Source organism: Nerophis lumbriciformis, linkage group LG08, assembly GCF_033978685.3.
Source record: "Nerophis lumbriciformis linkage group LG08, RoL_Nlum_v2.1, whole genome shotgun sequence".
Classification (NCBI taxonomy): domain Eukaryota; kingdom Metazoa; phylum Chordata; class Actinopteri; order Syngnathiformes; family Syngnathidae; genus Nerophis; species Nerophis lumbriciformis.
In genome coordinates, this window is record NC_084555.2 from 53,490,683 (window position 1) to 53,514,014 (window position 23,332).

At 38.7% G+C, this 23,332-nt stretch overlaps 1 protein-coding gene across 2 annotated transcripts in view; it reads right to left on the reverse strand.

Moving 5' to 3' along the window:
* mideasb (mitotic deacetylase associated SANT domain protein b) overlaps positions 1–23,332 on the reverse strand; it is a 109,174-nt gene that overhangs the window by 49,922 nt on the left and 35,920 nt on the right. For both annotated transcript variants that reach the window (XM_061969188.1, XM_061969187.1), the window contains exon 2: positions 12,092–13,516. In XM_061969188.1, coding sequence (XP_061825172.1) covers positions 12,092–13,405 — 1,314 coding nt within the window. In that variant the 5' untranslated portion in view covers positions 13,406–13,516. The remainder of the gene's footprint in view (positions 1–12,091; positions 13,517–23,332) is intronic.

The following is a 23,332-nucleotide window of genomic DNA, read 5'->3' on the forward strand; positions in this document are numbered from 1 at the left end:
TTTTAGATTTGAAAATGTTTTCTTTTAATTTTTAGATTTGCAATTGTGTTCTTTTTCTTTTTTAGATTTGCACATTTTTTCTTTAATTTTTTAGATTTACAAATGTTATTTATTTATTGATTTATTATCTATTTTAGATTTCCAAATTTCTAAATTACTAATTTATTTGATTCAATTATGATTAATTTTATGATTATTTTCAGTTTTGCCTTCTTCATCCATTTTTGACCGCTTGTCCCTTTTGGGGTCGCGGGGGGGGGGGGGGGGGGTCTGGATTGTGCTTTATAAATAAACCTGCATTTTTTTTTTAGACTTGCAATTTAAAAAAAAAACTTTAGATTTGCAAATTTTTTCTTTTATTTATTTTTTAGATTTGAAAATGTTTTCTTTTAATTTTTAGATTTGCAATTGTGTTCTTTTTCTTTTTTTTAGATTTGCACATTTTTTTATTTGATTTTTTCTTTTTCAATTTGCACATTTTTTCTTTTCTTTTTTTTTCATTAATTTATAAATTTTAGATTTCCACTTTTTTTTCCCCCCCAAAGACTCCTGCATCATTTATGAAGCAATGCAAGAACCCGATTTGCAATTCATATTTCGTCTTGCTTAACAAAACCTGCTCAGAGTGCAAGGTGTCCAACAGGTGCGAAGAAGGACTGCCGGGCAGCTTTCAAGCGTCACAAAGCACATCACTTCTGACACATTTCCTTTTTTTTTACCTCCTGCAGGCTGCACACACAAATGACTTGTAACTCCACCAAGGCCATCAGATGCTAAGGAGCAAGGTGTGCTTCCGGTGAAGACGCACAAATAAGTGTGTTGATTGCCAGGTAGTTGCAACTACAGGAGGTCCTGGGTTTACATAGCTGTTCAGGGATAACACCCAGAAAAGGGGTGCCTTAACTTTTTCCACTGAAAAATTAAAGCATGCGGGGGCCTTGGGTTGTCCCGCAGTACCAATATTGTGGTACCGGTGGCGGTACCAAAATGTATTTTGATACTTTAATACTTTTCTAAATAAAGGGGACCACAAAAAAATGTCATTATTGGCTTTATTTGAACAAAAAAATCTTAGTGTACATGAAACATACAGGTGAAAGCCAGTAAATTAGAATATTTTGAAAAACTTGATTTATTTCAGTAATTGCATTCAAAAGGTGTAACTTGTACATTATATTTATTCATTGCACACAGACTGATGCATTCAAATGTTTATTTCATTTAATTTTGATGATTTGAAGTGGCAACAAATGAAAATCCAAAATTCCGTGTGTCACAAAATTAGAATATTACTTAAGGCTAATACAAAAAAGGGATTTTTAGAAATGTTGGCCAACTGAAAAGTATGAAAATGAAAAATATGAGCATGTACAATACTCAATACTTGGTTGGAGCTCCTTTTGCCTCAATTACTGCGTTAATGCGGCGTGGCATGGAGTCGATGAGTTTCTGGCACTGCTCAGGTGTTATGAGAGCCCAGGTTGCTCTGATAGTGGCCTTCACTCTTCTGCGTTTTTGGGTCTGGCATTCTGCATCTTCATTTTCACAATACCCCACAGATTTTCTATGGGGCTAAGGTCAGGGGAGTTGGCGGGCCAATTTAGAACAGAAATACCATGGTCCGTAAACCAGGCACGGGTAGATTTTGCACTGTGTGCAGGCGCCAAGTCCTGTTGGAACTTGAAATCTCCATCTCCATAGAGCAGGTCAGCAGCAGGAAGCATGAAGTGCTCTAAAACTTGCTGGTAGACGGCTGCGTTGACCCTGGATCTCAGGAAACAGAGTGGACCGACACCAGCAGATGACATGGCACCCCAAACCATCACTGATGGTGGAAACTTTACACTAGACTTCAGGCAACGTGGATCCTGTGCCTCTCCTGTCTTCCTCCAGACTCTGGGACCTCGATTTCCAAAGGAAATGCAAAATTTGCATGGTTGGGTGATGGTTTGGGGTGCCATGTCATGTGCTGGTGTCGGTCCACTCTGTTTCCTGAGATCCAGGGTCAACGCAGCCGTCTACCAGCAAGTTTTAGAGCACTTCATGCTTCCTGCTGCTGACCTGCTCTATGGAGATGGAGATTTCAAGTTCCAACAGGACTTGGCGCCTGCACACAGCGCAAAATCTACCCGTGCCTGGTTTACGGACCATGGTATTTCTGTTCTAAATTGGCCCGCCAACTCCCCTGACCTTAGCCTCATAGAAAATCTGTGGGGTATTGTGAAAAGGAAGATGCAGAATGCCAGACCCAAAAACGCAGAAGAGTTGAAGGCCACTATCAGAGCAACCTGGGCTCTCATAACACCTGAGCAGTGCCAGAAACTCATCGACTCCATGCCACGCCGCATTAACGCAGTAATTGAGGCAAAAGGAGCTCCAACCAAGTATTGAGTATTGTACATGCTCATATTTTTCATTTTCATACTTTTCAGTTGGCCAACATTTCTAAAAATCCCTTTTTTGTATTAGCCTTAAGTAATATTCTAATTTTGTGACACACGGAATTTTGGATTTTCATTTGTTGCCACTTCAAATCATCAAAATTAAATGAAATAAACATTTGAATGCATCAGTCTGTGTGCAATGAATAAATATAATGTACAAGTTACACCTTTTGAATGCAATTACTGAAATAAATCAAGTTTTTCAAAATATTCTAATTTACTGGCTTTTACCTGTATGTTTATTATTGTCATTTAGTCCTTAAATAAAATAGACAACTTGTCTTTTAGTAGTAAGTAAACAAACAAAGACTCCTAATTAGTCTGCTGACGTATGCAGTAACATATTGTGTCATTTATACATCTATTCTTTTGTACACATTAGTGATGGGTCCGGCAACACCGATGCATCGGCGCATGCGTCGAGCTCATAAAGCAAAACCCTGTGTGGGTGCGCGTACCGCTTTTAGAAAGTCACGTGACCGATCATGAGCTGTTTTGGTCACGTGACCGATACGCCAACTGTGTCGCACTGACGCCTCCTCTGTGCCCTGTGAGCGGCTCTTTTCTACAGCCGGAGAAATAATAACTAAGAAGAGAAATCGTCTAAAATGTAATACGTCGGAAAAACTTTTTTTAATAAAAATGTGTTAAAAAAAATACAATTAAAAAAATTCCCAATCCACAATCATCCACAACATGTTCTCTTACATTTCCATGTTATGATACATGTTCACATTATTTATTGACTGTATCTAAAAAAGATACAAATATATTTTATTTAAATGAAGATATGAAATAATCCTAAATGAAATACAATGACTTGGTTTATATTATTGTATATACTAGGGCAGGGGTCACCAACGCGGTGCCCGCGGTCACCAGGTAGCCCGTAAGGACCAGATCAGTCGCCCGCTGGCCTGTTCTAAAAATAGCTCAAAGAGCAGCACTTACCAGTGAGCTGCCTCTATTTTTTAAATTTGATCTATTTACTAGCAAGCTGGTCTCGCTTTGCTCGACATTTTTAATTCTAAAAGAGACAAAACTCAAATAGAATTTGAAAATCCAAGAAAATATTTTAAAGACTTGGTCTTCACTTGGAATAAGCGGTAGAAAATGGATGGATGGATGGGTCTTCACTTGTTTAAATAAATTCATTTATTTTTTACTTTGCTTCTTATTACTTTTAGAAATACAATTTTAGAGAAAAAATACAACCTTAAAAATGATTTTAGGATTTTTAAACAAATATACCTTTTTACCTTTTAAATTTCTTCCTCTTCTTTCCTGACAATTTAAATCAATGTTCAAGTAAATTTATTTATTTCTTATTGTAAAGAATAATAAATATTTTAGCTTCTGTTTTTTCGACGAAGAATATTTGTGAAATATTTCTTCAAACTTACTATGATTAAAATTCAAAAAAAGTATTCTGGCAAATCTAGAAAATCTGTAGAATCAAATTGAAATCTTATTTCAAAGTATTTTGAATTTCTTTTAAAATTTTTGTTCTGGAAAATCTAGAAGAAATACTGATTTGTCTTTGTTAGAAATATAGCTCGGTCCAATTTGTTAAATATTCTAACAAAGTGCAGATTGGATTTTAACCAATTTAAAACATGTCATCAAAATTCTAAAATGTATCTTAATCAGGAAAAATGACTAATGATGTTCCATAAATTCTTTTTTTAAATTTTTTCCAAAAGATTCAAATAAGCTAATTTTTCTCTTCTTTTTGTCGGTTGAATTTTGAATTATAAAGAGTCGAAATTGAAGAAAAACTATGTTTCAAAATTTTATTTAAATTTTTTTCATGTTTTCTCCTCTTTTAAACCGTTCAATTAAGTGTTTTTTTTCATCATTTATTCTCTACAAAAAACCTTCCGTAAAAGGGAAAAAAAATGTACGACGGAATGACAGCCAGAAATACCCATTTTCTTATATATATAAATGTATTTATTTAGCTATTCTTGTTTAAATCACACTTACGTGTAACTTACAAATGACAATATATTTATTTATTGAAGTGTGTATCAAACTGGTAGCCCTTCGCATTAATCAGTACCCAAGAAGTAGTTTTTGGTTTCAAAAAGGTTGGTGACCCCTGTACTAGGGCATCAAATCAGTGTCAGTTGAGTCGGTCCATAGGTTGCCTGTAGGGATTTTTAATGTCCAGCAGATGTCAGTATTTAGTGACACAGTATCGACACAGTATCAATACAGTTTTGCAATGTGTCGAAACGCTTCATGACGCCTCATCAACCCATCACTAGTACACATTGTAAAGGACAAACTGTACAAATGGAAGATTAATCTACTTGTTCATTTACTGTTAATGTCTGCTTATTTTCTGTTTTAACATGTTCTATCTACACTTCTGTTCAAATGTAATAATCACTTATTCTTCTCTTCTTTGATACTTGACATTAGTTTTGGATGATACCACACATTTAGGTATCGATCCGATACCAAGTACCGTATTTTCCGCACCATAAGGCGCCCTGGGTTATAAGCCGCGCCTTCAATGAACGGCATATTTCAAAACTTTGTCCACCTATAAGCCGCCCCGTGTTGTAAGCCGCATCTAACTGCGCTAAAGGAATGTCAAAAAAACAGTCAGATAGGTCAGTCAAACTTTAATAATATATTAAAACCAGCGTGATGTGGGCGAGCATGGAGTCGTATATCAACATGGACGGAGCTGCGTGAAAAAAGCCACCCGGCCTCTTCGCGTAAACTTACCTTAACCACTCGCTCATCTTTTCTTCATCCATCCATCCCTTCGAGTTAGCTTTTATGATGACGCCGGCTGGAAAGGTCTCTTTTGGCAAGGTCTTCCTTTTGAATATCACCATGGGTGGAAGTTTCTGGCCATTAGCATGGCAAGCTAGAACCACAGTGAAGGATGACTTCTCATTCCCTGTGGTGCGAATATTCACCGTACGTGCTCCCGTTGTATCCACAGTGCGGTTCACAGGAATATCAAACGTCAGTGGAACCTCGTCCATGTTGATAATGTTCTCTGGCCGGATCTTTTTTTCAGCTATCTTGTTTTTACAATATGCACGGAAAGTAGCCAGCTTTTCTTGAAAGTCTTTAGGCAGTTGCTGTGAAATAGTAGTCCCTGTGCGGATGGAGAGATTGCGTCTTTTCATGAACCGGATCCCTGTCGCTTAGTAGGAGCCATTTTGTGGTCTTTACAGATGTAAACACACAAAGGAAATGAAACGTACGGTAATATCCGCGCGCTTCTTCTTCTTCTACGCGGGCGGGTGGTTGCTTACAGTAGAAGAAGAAGCGCTTCCTGTTCTATGGGGGCGGGTGCTTACCTTGGCGGTTGCTTGCGTAGAAGAAGAAGCACTTCCTCTTCTACGGGGAAAAAAGATAGCGGCTGTTTACCGTAGTTGCGAGACCGAAACTTTATGAAAATGAATCTTAATATTAATCCATATATAAAGCGCACCGGGTTATAAGACGCACGGTCAGCTTTTGAGAAAATTTGTGGTTTTTAGGTGCGCCTTATAGTGCGGAAAATACGGTAGTTACAGGATCATACATTGGTCATATTCAAAGTCCTCATGTGTCCAGGGACATATTTACTGACTTTATAAACATAATATGAATTTAAAAATGGTGAAAAGTATTTTTTGACAATAGTAAATATCGATTTAATCATAATAGTATCGTCTGTATACGCTATTGTACTTGGTATCATTACAGTTGATGTCAGGTGTAGATCCACCCATGGCATTTGTTTACATTGTGACGGTGGTGAGCTATTGTATCCTCCCAGGCCCGGCCCTAACCAATCTGGCGCCCTAGGCAAGATTTTAGGTGGCGCCCCCCCACATCCGCAGTGAAGTGTATATACTAACAAGAAACCGAATAGCTTTGTCTTTGACCTTTTTTTATTACTTACAACTATACCTAATATATAAAGGGGTGGAAAAGTGACTATTACCTGCAGGGCAAACATTAGCTAACCAGAAGGCAATAACAATGTAAACAAAAAACACCTGCTTAAAAGATCTAATACAAATGTCCCTGAGGAATGTAAGGTGGGAGTACTGTAATTACCTAACGTTACATTATTATTTTCCATAACAATTTAGCCCCCTCCACAATATTAACCCGACGTTAAAACAGAACTAGCTATTTATTGATTAGCAATTGCCGAATCATGTAACATTAGCTTAATGCTAAAAAGCCAGGTTACTATCACATTCTGTAACAGACAAATAATTTCATGTAGGCTAACGTTATCTACCTGCTACCTCTGTCTTTTCTCGTTTCTCCTCCTCTTCTTTGGGGACGGGGGGGGTGTTGTAACACTCCTGAGGGTGTTTCAATGTTATAACTTCATCTTTATCTTGACTTTTTAAGCCAAAACGCATCCGTTCTCCCTTTTCTGTCTACACACTGTGTCTGCTTGTAAGTACTCTGTGTGTAAGCGCTGCCGAAAATGCTCCTCTGCTTGTAAAACCACCGGTTTTTTTTGGACCGGTACTTTTTAAAAGGCGGTATAGTACCAAATATGATTCATTAGTATCGCGGTACTATACTAGTACCGGTATACCATACAAGCCTACTTGTGGTGCTGATGCATGGTAAAAATGTATGTTTGGTCCACAGACCATTGGCACATTTGAGTAGGGGTGTAACGGTACACAAAAATGTCAGTTCGGTACGTACCTCGGTTTAGAGGTCACGGTTCGGTTCATTTTCGGTACAGTAAGAAAACAACAAAATATACATTTTTGGGTAATTTATTTACCAAATTTGCAAAATCTTCCACCAAAAATATTTTTCTTAGTGTAATATTTGATGTGAAGTAATGGGAACCTTGGATAGGTCAATAATTCATAATAACATTGATTTTGATTCAATATTATGTTTTGAGCAATGTAGGGATGTCCCGATCCGATATTTGGATCGGATCGGCTGCCGATATTTGCCAAAAATTGCGTATCGGCAAGTCATGGGAAAATGCCGATCCAGATCCAGTTTAAAAAAAAACTCCGGCCCGTGTTTTCCAACGCACCGATTTAAATAATACATTCCACTTTTCTGCTGCTCCGTAATTTCCGTTCCGCATTTTCCAGCACACCTTCAACACATCCACAGGTCTGTGGATTCTCACGCAGTTGCTTTTAGCTGCTGGCATTACACGACAGGCTCTTCTCACTCTTTCCTGTGTCTCCCTCTCACAGACAGCAAGCGCACCTTCTTACACACGTCACATACTGTCACGTCATACGTCACATACGTATACGTCATCCCAGAGCAGAGAAGTAGCAGCATGGCTAACGTTAGCTGTGATGCTAGCGCAGCCGTGCGAGCAACGCTCCCTCTAAGGTGCTCGCCTGTGCAATTGCGCACTGTTTAAGCGTCCTCTGCGCATAGCAAATCTATGCCACGCACAAAATCAAATACAAAAATAAGCGCATAACAATTTTCGACACACGGACACGACAGAGAAAACAGTTTTCGTCATCATTGTTCAAATATTGTGACGTCTGTCGAGACGCTTATCTCCATTCGGTGCCACACGCCCACACCATCAAAATTTCCACATCAACACCGTATGAAAAAATTAGTGATTTTTTTTAGTTGTGATTTCCTTCTCTGCATGAAAGTTTAAAAGTAGCATATATTAATGCAGTATGAAGAAGAATGTTTTAATGTAGACATGCAAGCCTTGAAAGAAAATGTTGAAAATCAAGACTACATTTCCTGCAAATGGGTGCATTTCTACCCTATATTTTAACTTTAGATTTATTCTCATATCAAACTCTTTTGGCTGTCTTTTTGACACTTACATCCGGCGCCAAATGTAAATAATTCAATGTGATTATCTTGTGTGATGACTGTATTATGATGATAGTATATATCTGATAGTATATATCTGTATCATCAATCAATTTAAGTGGACCCCGACTTAAACAAGTTGAACAACTTATTGGGGTGTTACCATTTAGTGGTCAATTGTACGGAATATGTACTTCACTGTGCAACCTACTAATAAAAGTCTCAATCAATCAATCAAAACACATAGAATCATCATACTGCTGTGATTATATGCATCAAGTGTTCATTCAAGGCTAAGGCAAAATATCGAGATATATATCGTGTATCGCAATATGGCCTTAAAATATCGCAATATTAAAAAAAGGCCATATCGCCCAGCCCTAGTTTCAATGATGCCATTTCTGTTTGTCATGTATAATTTTGTCTATTTTGTGTTTATCCTTGAATAAACAGGTCAGTTTCTTGTTACCAACCATTGTGTATTATTCAAACTCCCCTAATTCAGCTGGCTAGTTGTTATCAAGAGTACTAAAACCCTTTTCAACATGATTCTGACAACTAAGTAGGCTAAATAACTTTAAACTTTAATACATGCTCGGATAGGCCAGTATCGGTATCGGTATCGGTTTGGAAATGCAAAAACAATATCGGTATCGGATCGGAAGTGCAAAAACCTGGATCGGGACATCCCTAGAGCAATGACAGTTTGAAAGAAACAGCTTTGTTTTATTAGTCAACATTGCAACTTTTTCTAAATTACATTTAACCTTTAAGCTTTTTTTATTTCACTTTTGTTATGTTTTTGTTTATTTTAATAGTATTTTTACAATGTGCAGTGGGCCTTTAAAACATTAGCTGTGGGCCGCAAATGGCCTCCGGGGCACACTTTTGACACCCCTGCTATAGATAATAAAAAATTAAATGTGATAAATCTATGGATAAAAAGCAGAGCCTGGCGACGCATGCGCGTTTATCATAACTCTCTCTCTCTCTCTCTGTCTCTGCCCCTCCCTCACCAATGCTGCTGTTTGTTTTGTTTTTAACCCCTTCTTAACCCTGAACGTACATTGAAAATACACGTAACCCTAACTCAAAATGCCGGACATTTGAGGCATTTAAGAAACTCCGCCCTGACAGCTCCGCAAAAGAGGACATGTCCGGTGAAAAGAGGTCGTATGGTCAGTCTATCCTAGCCCGTTAGCTGCTAGCATGCCGTGTGTTGTGCCTCGGTGTGCATTGTTTACACAACATGCGTTACGCTACTTAATATGTCCGTGTGGAAACTCATTCGGTACACCTCCGAACCGAGCCGGAACCCCCGTACCGAAACGGTTCAATACAAATACACATACCGTTACACCCCTAGTATTTTTGTAAAATACTGACTTTAAGCTGATAAAAAGTGCAACTTTTTCTCTCCTAATAGTTCTTCACTCCCACAACTGGATGACTTTACTGAATGCTGCAGTTTGTTTTGTTTTTAACCCCTTCTTAACCCTGAACGTACATTGAAAACACACACAACCCTAACTCAAAATGCCGGACATTTGAGGCATTTAAGAAACTCCGCCCTGACAGCTCTGCAAAAGAGGACATGTCCGGTGAAAAGAGGACGTATGGTCAGTCTATCCCAGGGGTCGGCAACCCGCGGCTCTAGATGCGGCTCTTTAGCGCCGTCCTAGTGGCTCTCTGGAGCTTTTTCAGAAATGTATGAAAAATGGAAAAAGATGAGGGGGAAAACAATCTATTTTTTGTTTTAATATGGTTTCTGTAGGAGGACAAACATGACACAAACCTCCCTAATTGTTATAAAGCACACTGTTTATATTAAACATGCTTCACTGATTCGAGTATTTGGCGAGCGCCGTTTTGTCCTACTAATTTTGCCGGTCCTTGAACTCACCGTAGTTTCTTTACATGTATAACTTTCTAGGATGTGTTTTATGCCACTTCTTTTTCTGTCTCATTTTGTCCACCAAACTTTTAAGGTTGTGCATGAAAGGTGAGTTTTGTTGATGTTATTGACTTGTGTGGAGTGCTAATCAGACATATTTGGTCACTGCAAGACTGCAAGCTAATCGATGCTAACATGCTATTTAGGCTAGCTATATGTACATATTGCATCATTGTGCCTCATTTGTAGCTATATTTGAGCTCATTTAGTTTCCTTTAAGTCCTCTTAATTCAATTTATAACTCATAACACACTATCTGTATGTAATATGGCTTTTAATTTTTTGCCGCTCCAGACAAAATTTTTTTTGTATTTTTGGTCCAATATGGCTCTTTCAACAATTTGGGTTGCCGACCCCTGCTCTATCCTAGCCAGAGGTGGGTAGAGTAGCCAGAAATTGTACTCAAGTAAGAGTACTGTTACTTTAGAGATTTATTACTCAAGTAAAAGTAAGGAGTAGTCACCCAAATATTTACTTGAGTAAAAGTAAAAAGTATGTTGTGAAAAAACTACTCAAGTACTGAGTAACTGATGAGTAACATACACACACACATCATATATATATATATATATATATATATATATATATATATATATATACATACATACATATATATATATATATACATACATACATTGATATATACAGTATATAATTTATATTTATTTATTTTGCCGCTTTTGTTTACATGTTAAAGGTGTTTTAATGAATATACATGCATGTTTAACACATATAGATTCCTTTCTTTCATGAAGACAAGAATATAAGTTGGTGTATTACCTGATTCTGATGACTTGCATTGATTGGAATCAGACAGTAGTGATGATAACGTCAACATTTTCAAATGGAGGAGAAAAACAAGTTCCTCCTTTCTGTCTAATACCACATGAAAGTGGTTGGTTTTTGACATCTTATTTGTCCAGCTTCCATATTCGTTTTTATACACTTTACAAGAAATACATTGGCGGCAAACTCCGTAGCTTGCTAGCTTGTTGGCGCTGGCTTTCGGAGACTCTTGTTTTGAAAGCGCAGGCGCGATGGAGCGGCGCTTTTATTGTGAAGACAGGAACTGTGCAGTCAGTCTTTAGGCTTTTGACGGGATGTACGGTTGAAATAAAAAATGGTCCTTTTTCCTTCACACTTTTGATTGATTGATTGAAACTTTTATTAGTAGATTGCACAGTACAGTACATATTCCGTACAATTGACCACTAAATGGTAACACCCCAATAAGTTTTTCAACTTGTTTAAGTCAGGTCATGTGACCGCCTGTGCTCTGTTTGATTGGTTCAACGTCACCAGTGACTGCATCTGATTGGTGGAACGGAGTGAACGTCACCAGTGACTGCATTTGTTGAAACGCAGGCACTATGAAGGTCTGTCTGACAGACCAAAACAAACAAAGCGTGCATTAACAGATCGATAAAAAATTAGTAGCGAGTAGCAAGCTGAATGTAGATAAAAGTAGCGGAGTAAAAGTAGCGTTTCTTCTCTATAAATATACTCAAGTAAAAGTAAGAGTATGTTGCATTAAAACTACTCTTAGAAGTACAATTTATCCCAAAAGTTACTCAAGTAGATGTAACAGAGTAAATGTAGCGCGTTACTACCCACCTCTGATCCTAGCCCGTTAGCTGCTAGCATGCCGTGTGTTGTGCCCCGGTGTGCATTGTTTACACAACGTGCGTTACGCTACTTAATATGTTCGTGTGGAAACTCGTTCGGTACACCACCGAACCGAACCGGGACACCCGTACCTAAATGGTTCAATACAAATACACGTACCGTTACACCCCTACCCCTGAGGTTTCTTTCGCTGGACAGTAAACATCACAGTATGAGTAAATGGCGACATAAACAAGAACGAGGTCAGGGCGCTGACACGTACCTTTACGCCGTGTGACGGTAGCGTCTCCATCTCCGACGCTTTTTGCGCCAAAGTCTGTAGGTTGACCTCCTGGGAGACTCTGCGCTTCCTGTGCGTGCTCTGGATGACGCCGGTCGGGGCGGCCGGGACGTCGCGGGTTCCGTTCTGGGGGACCCGCATTCCCGGGGCCGCCTGGTCAGAGGCGACGAGGAAAGGGTCGCTGTCCGACGGCGCCCCCCCTTCCTTGGAGAGGCGACGCGACCTGCGGAGCTGCGTCTGGGACAAGGTATCCGGCAGAAGCTGCGTCTGGGAGAAGGGATCTGAGGACTGCTGGGGCTCTGGGGTGATGTCCTGGATGATCGGTTCCGGGATGTTGTTGGCGGGAGCGGACGTGGTGCACTCCTGGGAGAGAAGGACCACAGGTTGTGGGTGCGGGTGCGTGTTGGGAGCAGGGGGGTAATAGTCCAGCACATGCGAGCTTTGTTGTTGCAACTGCTGATGTTGCATTTGCTGCTGAAGTTGTTGCATTTGAAGGCGCTGCTGTTGCAGTTGCTGCTGGATGAGATGTTCCCGCTTGAGCTGCTTGGGGGGTTTGTCCTGCACCGAGTAGTTGGGCGGGTTCGGGAGCCTGGTGTTGCCTTGGAAGGTTTGGTAGTAGGCAGGAAGGTGCTGCCTGGGCTGACCGAAGGCTAACTGGAAAGGCTGCAAGACCGAGCTTCCCCCCTGGTGGGAGGCGTTACTTGGCTGGGGGTTCAGCGCTCCGGGTTTTAGAGTCTCCTGGAAGACCTGACTGGGCTGTTGCTGCTCCCACTCCAGATTCCGAGCCTCGACGGCCTCCCTGTAGACGTCCGGCTGCTTGTCCCCGGCTTTGCTCGTTTCTTGCGCGGCCTTCCCGAACGCGGCCTGGTTCCTGGAGTCCGTCACGTTGACACCCCCCAGGTAGTTGGCGAAGGTCTGTCCCCAGTTTGCCATGGTGGTCCAGGTGGCGGCCCTCTGCTGCTGGGACAGCGACGGCTGCTGCCGACCGGGCTCCTGTTGGGCCCACTTCATCGGGACGGTCTGCTGATAATGGCCCCGGTTCTGGTCGCCCTTCTCCGGGCTGAAGATGACGGAGTTGAGGTACACGTGGGGAGGGGCCTCCGCGTTAGAGGCGGCACCGCTCGCAAGCTCGACTTTCCCGGGTGCGGATGCGGCGCCCGCCTGGACGTAGTAGGCCCCCTCGGGCTGCTGGGAGCCCTCCTTCATGGCGGCGGCTTGATCGGAGAAAAACGTGATGCGTTTGCCCGTCCTTTTTGCACCAGGTTTCTGCGGGGCTGGCACGCTCATGACGAGCATTAATACGCCGAAGTAAAAGCAGAAAACTCCCAATGAAAACGCAGAAGTCACGTAGGCTCCAAAAGAAGTATCTCAGCTCAGAAGAAGTCCAAAGGTTTTTAATCCTCACCCCTGGGAGAAGAAACAGAAGTCAAATCACTGAAGCCTCAAAATGATATTTCCCAGCTAAAAAAAACGCCACAGACAAAACTTTTTTTTTTTTGTTCTTTACAATCTCGCTTCGCCCTCGAGGGGGGAGGTGGGCTCATTATCACTGCATGAAACAACATGTGTGCTTTGTCAGCGGTACGCTTCACTTTAGAAAGAAGGTGGCGGCTGTGAGAAAAGGGAAACAATATTCACAAAGGTCACATGACACCAAATAGGCCCGCCTTAGTAATAATAATAATAATGGATTTTATTTGTTAAAGCACTTTACATTGAGCAAACAACCTCAAAGTGCTACAATGTATTAAAAAATCCATCCATCTTCTTCCGCTTATCCGAGGTCGGGTCGCGGGGGCAGCAGCCTAAGCAGGGAATCCCAGACTTCCCTCTCCCCAGCCACTTCGTCCAGCTCCTCCCGGGGGATCCCGAGGCGTTCCCGGGCCAGCCGGGAGACATAGTCTTCCCAACGTGTCCTGGGTCTTCCCCGTGGCCTCCTACCGGTCGGACGTGCCCTAAACACCTCCCGAGGGAGGCGATCGGGTGGCATCCTGACCAGATGCCCGAACCACCTCATCTGGCTCCTCTCCATGTGGAGGAGCAGCGGCTTTACTTAGAGCTCCCCCCGGATGGCAGAGCTTCTCACCCTATCTCTAAGGGAGAGCCCCGCCACCCGGCTGAGGAAACTCATTTCGGCCGCTTGTACCCGTGATCTTGTCCTTTCGGTCATAACCCAAAGCTCATGACCATAGGTGAGGATGGGAACGTAGATCGACCGGTAAATTGAGAGCTTTGCCTTCCGGCTCAGCTCCTTCTTCACCACAACGGATCGATACAGCGTCCGCATTACTGAAGACGCCGCGCCGATCCGCCTGTCCATCTCACGATCCACTCTTCCCTCACTCGTGAACAAGACTCCGAGGTACTTGAACTCCTCCACTTGGGGCAGGGTCTCCTCCCCAACCCGAAGATGGCATTCCACCCTTTTCCGGGCGAGAACCATGGACTCGGACTTGGAGGTGCTGATTCTCATCCCAGTCGCTTCACACTCGGCTGCGAACCGATCCAGCGAGAGCTGGAGATCCTGGCCAGATGAAGCCATCAGGACCACATCATCTGCAAAAAGCAGAGATCTAATCCTGCAGCCACCAAACCAGATCCCCTCAACGCCTTGACTGCGCCTAGAAATTCTGTCCATAAAAGTTATGAACAGAATGGGTGACAAAGGGCAGCCTTGGCGGAGTCCAACCCTCACTGGAAACGTGTCCGACTTACTACCGGCAATGCGGACCAAGCTCTGACACTGATCATACAGGGAGCGGACTGCCACAATCAGACAGTCCGATACCCCATACTCTCTGAGCACTCCCCACAGGACTTCCCGAGGGACACGGTCGAATGCCTTCTCCAAGTCCACAAAACACATGTAGACTGGTTGGGCAAACTCCCATGCACCCTCAAGGACCCTGCCGAGAGTATAGAGCTGGTCCACAGTTCCACGACCAGGACGAAAACCACACTGTTCCTCCTGAATCCGAGGTTCGACTATTAATACTATGTATTAAAAAAATTAAAAGATAATAAAAATAAAAACTAGAACAGCCTAATAGCTAGAACTAGCACGCATATTTCTAAAAAAAAAAAAAGAAGCTTTTTTTAAAAGAAGGGTTTTTAAGCCTTTTTTAAAAGCATCCACAGTCTGTGGTGCCCTCAGGTGGTCAGGGAGAGCGTTCCACAGACTGGGAGTGGCAGAGCAGAAAGGTTCTTACGCTATAAGAACCTGGGGATTGGGCAGAGGCTCGGAACATAGCCAATATTTATCAATACTTCCAGACCATATAATTTGGAAGAAGTGGCGGGTAGTAACTCGGGCAGGGCGACATGGACGAAAAAAAGTATATCTCATTCTCCTTCTATGCCACATCAATATGGAATGCACTCCCAACAGGTGTAAAAGAAAGTGCATCTCTATCCTCCTTCAAAACCGCACTGAAAGAACACGAAGAGGTAGTCGCCTGAAATGGTTTTCACTTCACAGGTGTGCTTGAAGCTCATTGAGAGAATGCCAAAAGTGTGCAAAGCAGTAATTAGAGCAAGGGGTGGTTATTTAGAAGAAAGTATGCTACAAACAGACATTTTATATCAAAATGTCTGTTTTATATTAAATATATTTAATAAATATATAAACTAGAGCTGGGAGATACATGGAATATAGTGGATATATGGCGGGTTTGTCTCTGTGCGATATAGAAAATGACTATATGGTGATATTGGAGTATACGTTCTCACGCAGTTGCTTTTAGCTGCGGGCCTTTAGTGGCTCTTCTCACTCTTTCCTGTCTCTCCTTCTCACAGAGACGTAAAACAAGCGCACCTTCTTACATACGTCACATACGTATACGCCCTGGCGGAGCAGAGAGGTAGCAGCATGGGTAACGTTAGCTGTGGTGCGAGTGGTAATACGAGAGAAAGAAGGTGTGAATCTGGTAACAAATGAAGGAAGAATTAATTCCCAAGAAAAACAGCAGGGGGTCCATCGTCTGGCGGTGGTTTGGCTTCAAGCGGGAATATGTTGAACAGACAACAGTAATATGTCAAGTGTGGGGCGAAAGCGTTTCTACAAAAAGTAGCATTACTGCGTACTTGCCAACCCTCCCGGATTTTCCGGGAGACTCCCGAAATTCAGCGCCTCTCCCGAAAACCTCCCGGGACAAATTTTCTCCCAAAAATCGCCCGAAATTCAGGCACACAATATAAACAGTGTACCTGCCCAATCACGTTATAACTGTAGAATGATCGAGGACGAGTTCTTGGTTTCTTATGTGTGTTTATTGTTAGGCAGTTTCATTAACGTCCTCCCAGCGCGGTAACAACACACTGAACAACAGCATTTCGTCTACCGCAAAGCAGTTTGTCTGCCGTAAACAGCAATGTTGTGACACTCTTGAACAGGACAATACTGCCATCTACTGTGAATTTGATGAAAGCACTTTTTGCGTGCCACACAGCAATGCATCATCAGTGAGGGCGTTCAACATGGTTGGAAAAATGGTGACAAATAGAACAAGGATGGACAATTCAACCCTTAACTCAACAATGAGTAGATGAGTGTTATGTGTGTGTATATGTGACTAAAATAAAATAATAAATGAACACTGAAATTCAAGTATTTATTTTATCTATCTATCGATATATATATATATATATATATATATATATATATATATATATATATATATATATATATATATATATATATATATATATATATATATGAAATACTTGACTTGGTGAATACTAGCTGTAAATATACTCCTCCCCTCTTAACCACGCCCCCAACCCCCCACCTCCCGAAATTGGAGGTCTCAAGGTTGGCAAGTATGCATTACTGCTAATATGTAGCATCATTTGAAAAGTCACCTGCTAGAGAATGAATTGATTGATTGATTGAAACTTTTATTAGTAGATTGCACAGTACAGTACCGTATTTTCCGCACTATAAGGCGCACCTAAAAACCACAAATTTTCTCAAAAGCTGACAGTGCGCCTTATAACCCGGTGCGCTTTATATATGGATTAATATTACGATTCATTTTCATAAAGTTTCGGTCTCGCAACTACGGTAAACAGCCGCCATCTTTTTTCCCCGTAGAAGAGGAAGTGCTTCTTCTTCTACGCAAGCAACCGCCAAGGTAAGCACCCGCCCCCATAGAACAGGAAGCGCTTCTTCTTCTACTGTAAGCAACCACCCGCCCGCGTAGAAGAAGAAAAAGCGCGCGGATATTACCATACGTTTCATTTCCTTTGTGTGTTTACATCTGTAAAGACCACAAAATGGCTCCTACTAAGCGACAGGGATCCGGTTCATGAAAAGACGCAATCTCTCCATCCGCACACGGACTACTATTTCACAGCAACTGATATTCCTGTGAACCGCACTGTGGATACAACGGGAGCACGTACGGTGAATATTCGCACCACAGGGAATGAGAAGTCATCCTTCACTGTGGTTCTAGCTTGCCATGCTAATGGCCAGAAACTTCCACCCATGGTGATATTCAAAAGGAAGACCTTGCCAAAAGAGACCTTTCCAGCCGGTGTCATCATAAAAGCTAACTCGAAGGGATGGATGAAGAAAAGATGAGCGAGTGGTTAAGGTAAGTTTAAGTTTACGCGAAGAGGCCGGGTGGCTTTTTTCACGCAGCTCCGTCCATGTTGATATACGACTCCATGCGCGCCCACATCACGCTGGTTTTAATATATTATTAAAGTTTGACTGACCTATCTGACTGTTTTTTTGACATTCCTTTAGCGCAGTTAGATGCGGCTTATAACACGGGGCGGCTTATAGGTGGACAAAGTTTTGAAATATGCCGTTCATTGAAGGCGCGGCTTATAACCCAGGGCGCCTTATGGTGCGGAAAATACGGTACATATTCCGTACAATTGACCACTAAATGGTAACACCCCAATAAGTTTTTCAACTTGTTTAAGTCGGGGTCCACTTAAATTGATTCATGATACAAATATATACTATCAGCATAATACAGTCATCACACAAGTTAATCATCAGAGTATATACATTGAATTATTTACATTATTTACAATCCGAGGGGTGGGATGTGGAGGGGGGGTGTTTAGGTTTGGTTGATATCATGAAGAGTGCTTACTCCGCATGTCAACATCTCCGTTCGGTGCCACACCATCAAAATGCAGAGGCAAACATTTCCACATCAACACAGTATGATAAAAAGAGTCAACAAAAGGAGATAACGTCCGCAGGAACCTACCACATAGTGAAGGACGAACATTATTTGATTTCCTATTATGCAGCTCATTTTTATTTCAGCGTAATAGATGTCATATATCACATACAACAATGTAATAGATGTCATATATCACATACAACAATGTAATACATGTCATATATCACATACAACAATGTAATAGATGTCATATATCACATACAACAATGTAATACATGTCATATATCACATACAACAATGTAATAGATGTCATATATCACATACAACAATGTAATAGATGTCATATATCACATACAACAATGTAATAGATGTCATATATCACATACAACAATGTATTAGATGTCATATATCACATACAACAATGTAATAGATGTCATATATCACATACAACAATGTAATAGATGTCATATATCACAAACAACAACGTAATAGATGTCATATATCACATACAACAATGTAATAGATGTCATATATCACATACAACAATGTAATAGATGTCATATATCACAAACAACAACGTAATAGATGTCATATATCACATACAACAACGTAATATATGTCATATATCACATACAACAATGTAATGTATGTCATGTATCACATACAACAATGTAATACATGTCATGTATCACATACAACAATGTAATAGATGTCATATATCACATACAACAATGTAATAGATGTCATATATCACATACAACAATGCAATATATGTCATATATCACATACAACAACGTAACAGATGTCATATATCACATACAACAATGTAATACATGTCATGTATCACATACAACAATGTAATATATGTCATAGATCCCATACAACAACGTAATAGATGTCATATATCACATACAACAATGTAATAGATGTCAAATTTCACATACAACAATGTAATAGATGTCATATATCACATACAACAATGTAATATATGTCATATATCACATACAACAACGTAATAGATGTCATATAACACATACAACAACGTAATATGTCATATATCACATACAACAATGTAATATATGTCATATATCACATACAACAATGTAATAGATGTCGTATAACACATACAACAACGTAATATGTCATATATCACATACAGCAATGTAATAGATGTCATATATCACATAAAACAACGTAATAGATGTCATATATCACATACAACAATGTAATACATGTTATATATCACATACAACATTTTAATAGATGTCATATATCACATACATTTTAATAGATGTCATATATTACATACAACAATGTAATACATGTTATTTATCACATACAACAACATAATAGATGTCAAATATCACATACAACAATGTAATATATGTCATATATCACATACAACAATGTAATAGATGGCATATATCACATACTACAATGTAATAGATGTCATATATCACATACAACAATGTAATACATGTCATATATCACATACAACAATGTAATACATGTTATATATCACATACAACATTTTAATAGATGTCATATATGACATACAACATTTTAATAGATGTCATATATTACATACAACAATGTAATACATGTTATTTAATTACATACAACAATGTAATAGATGTCATATCACATACAACAACGTAATAGATGTCATATATCACATACAACAATGTAATACATGTCATATATCACATACAACAATGTAATACATGTCATATATCACATACAACAACGTAATAGATGTCATATATCACATACAACAATGTAATAGATGTCATATATCACATACAACATTTTAATAGATGTCATATATCACATACAACAATGTAATAGATGTCATATATCACATACAACAACGTAATAGATGTCATATATCACATACAACAACGTAATCGATGTCATATATCACATACAACAATGTATTAGATGTCATATATCACATACAACAATGTACTAGATGTCATATATCACATACAACAATGTAATACATGTCATATATCACATACAACAATGTAATAGATGTCATATATCACATACAACGTAATCGATGTCATATATCACATACAACAATGTAATAGATGTCATATATCACATACAACAATGTAATAGATGTCATATATCACATACAACAACGTAATAGATGTCATATATCACATACAACAACGTAATCGATGTCATATATCACATACAACAATGTATTAGATGTCATATATCACATACAACAATGTATTAGATGTCATAAATCACATAAAAGAATGTAATAGAATGTCATATATCACATACAACAACGTAATAGATGTCATATATCACAAAACGTAATAGATGTCATATATCACATACAACAATGTAATACATGTCATATATCACATACAACAATGTAATACATGTCATATAACACATACAACAATGTAATACATGTCATATATCACATACAACAATGTAATACATGTTATATATCACATACAACATTTTAATAGATGTCATATATCACATACAACAACGTAATACATGTTATATATCACATACAACAACGTAATACATGTTATATATCACATACAACATTTTAATAGATGTCATATATAATATACAACAACGTAATCCGTATTTCTTGTAAAGTGTATAAAAAGGAGTATGGAAGCCGGACAAACAAAAAGCAAGCACTTTCATGTTGTATTGGACAGAAAAAAGAACTAATTTTCTCCTCCATTTGAAAATGTGGAGGTTATCATCACTAATGTCTGATTCCAACCAATGCAAGTCATCACAATCAGGTAATACACCAACTTATGTTCTTGTCTTCATGAAAGAAAGGAATCTACAACATGCTTGTATTATCATTAACCACCTTTTAACTTGCTAACAAAACCCTCTCTGTCACAAATAAATGAATATAAATGATATATATGAATGATCCCCTCCACTTGGTCCACTGAAAAGTCGCTCGCCTGCAGAAGAAGTGTGTGCAACCCTGACATGGACTCTTGCGTAAAAAAAAAACAACCATGTCATAACGTGATGAAAATCCAAGAAATAGCTCGTACCCTTTTTGGTCCAAGTCGACCTCTGGAGCACCTTTGCAAACATGCTGTCATTGCAACATGATCCAAATAATGCTGGCTATGACAATACATGTGATGGAGCACCGCCACAAGAAATGACATCAAATGATGAGTCCTGTCACATCCAAATCCCCCAAAGGCCACTAAACAATGAATAAGAACAATAAAGAAGCAAGGGGTTGTGACAGCACATTTTAAAAGCCCAGTATGAGTCATGGAAAGGGAGGTCTGTGCCCTTTGAGCTGCAAAAGGACCACAAAGGAAGGACAAAGTGAAAGTGAACGAGATGAACTGATGATGTGTGAGATAGCAGGCAAAAAAAAGGTTGACAGCCTGTAACCATTCTATCGCCGTGGCAACCCCTCCCTCCCCCGCTATGAGTATCAAAAATATTACCATTCAGCAATGGCCAGGTTTCTGGGCAGACTTTGGCACAGCAGTGCGTGCCACATTTCCCAGCGTTTTGAGTTTCTAGTCAAAAACTTGCACACACCATCTGAGGAGGGCTGGTACTTCATCCATATCTTATTATTCAGAATAGCCTGTTTACGTTAACGATCCCGTAATATGATTGAAATATACGGAGCCCCTAAAGGGACATGGGGGGGAAAAATTTTAATACATTTATTTTTTTATTTTATTTTTTTAGACATGTATCTCGTGCGCAACAGAAACTTTTTATAAAGTTATAAAAAAAAAAGGTTTTAAATTAAAAAATTTTTTAGACATGTATCTTGTGCACACAAGATACATATCTAAAAATTAAAAAAAATTATACATTCAAAACAATTTTTTTTATAACTTTATAAAAAGTTTCTCGTAAATTTGAAAAATAAAATAAAATTATAAATGTGTGTTTTTTTTATAACTTTATCAAAAGTTTCTCGTGCGCAAAATTTTTTTAAACAATTTTTATTTTTATTTTACTTTTTCAGACATGTATCTCGTGCGCAACAGAAACTTTTTATAAAGTTATAAAAAAAAGTTTTTAAATTAAATTTGTTTTAGACATGTATCTTGTGCACACGAGATACATATCTAAAAATTAAAAAAAATTATACATTTAAAAAAATTTTTTTATAACTTTATAAAAACTTTCTCGTGCGCACGAGATACATGTCTAAAAAAAATTTGAAAAATAAAATAAAATTATAAATGTGTGGTTTTTTTTATAACTCTATCAAAAGTTTCTCGTGCGCAAACTTTTTTTTAATAATTTATTTTTTTATTTTATTTTTATTGACATGTATCTCGTGCGCAACAGAAACTTTTTATAAAGTTATAAAAAAAAGTTTTTAAATAAAAAATTTTTTTAGACATGTATCATGTGCACACGAGATACATGTCTAAAAATTAAAAAAAATTATACATTTAAAAAAATTTTTTTTATAACTTTATAAAAAGTTTCTCGTGCGCACGAGATACATGTCTAAAAAAAATTTGAAAAATAAAATACAATTATAAATGTGTGTTTTTTTTTTATAACTTTATAAAAAGTTTCTCGTGCGCAATTTTTTTTAAATAATTTATTTTTTTATTTTATTTTTTTAGACATGTATCTCGTGCGCAACAGAAACTTTTTATAAAGTTATAAAAAAAAAGTTTTTAAATTAAATTTTTTTTTTAGACATGTATCTTGTGCACACGAGAACCATGTCTAAAAATTTAAAAAAATTATACATTTAAAAAAAATTTTTTTATAACTTTATAAAAAGTTTCTCGTGCGCACGAGATACATGTCTAAAAAAAATTTGAAAAATAAAATACAATTATAAATGTGTGTTTTTTTTTTTATAACTTTATAAAAAGTTTCTCGTGCGCAAATTTTTTTTAAATAATTTATTTTTTTATTTTATTTTTTCAGACATGTATCTCGTGCGCAACAGAAACTTTTTATAAAGTTATAAAAAAAAAGTTTTGAAATATAATTTTTTATTTTAGACATGTATCTTGTGCACACGAGATACATGTCTAAAAATTAAAAAAAATTATACATTTAAAAA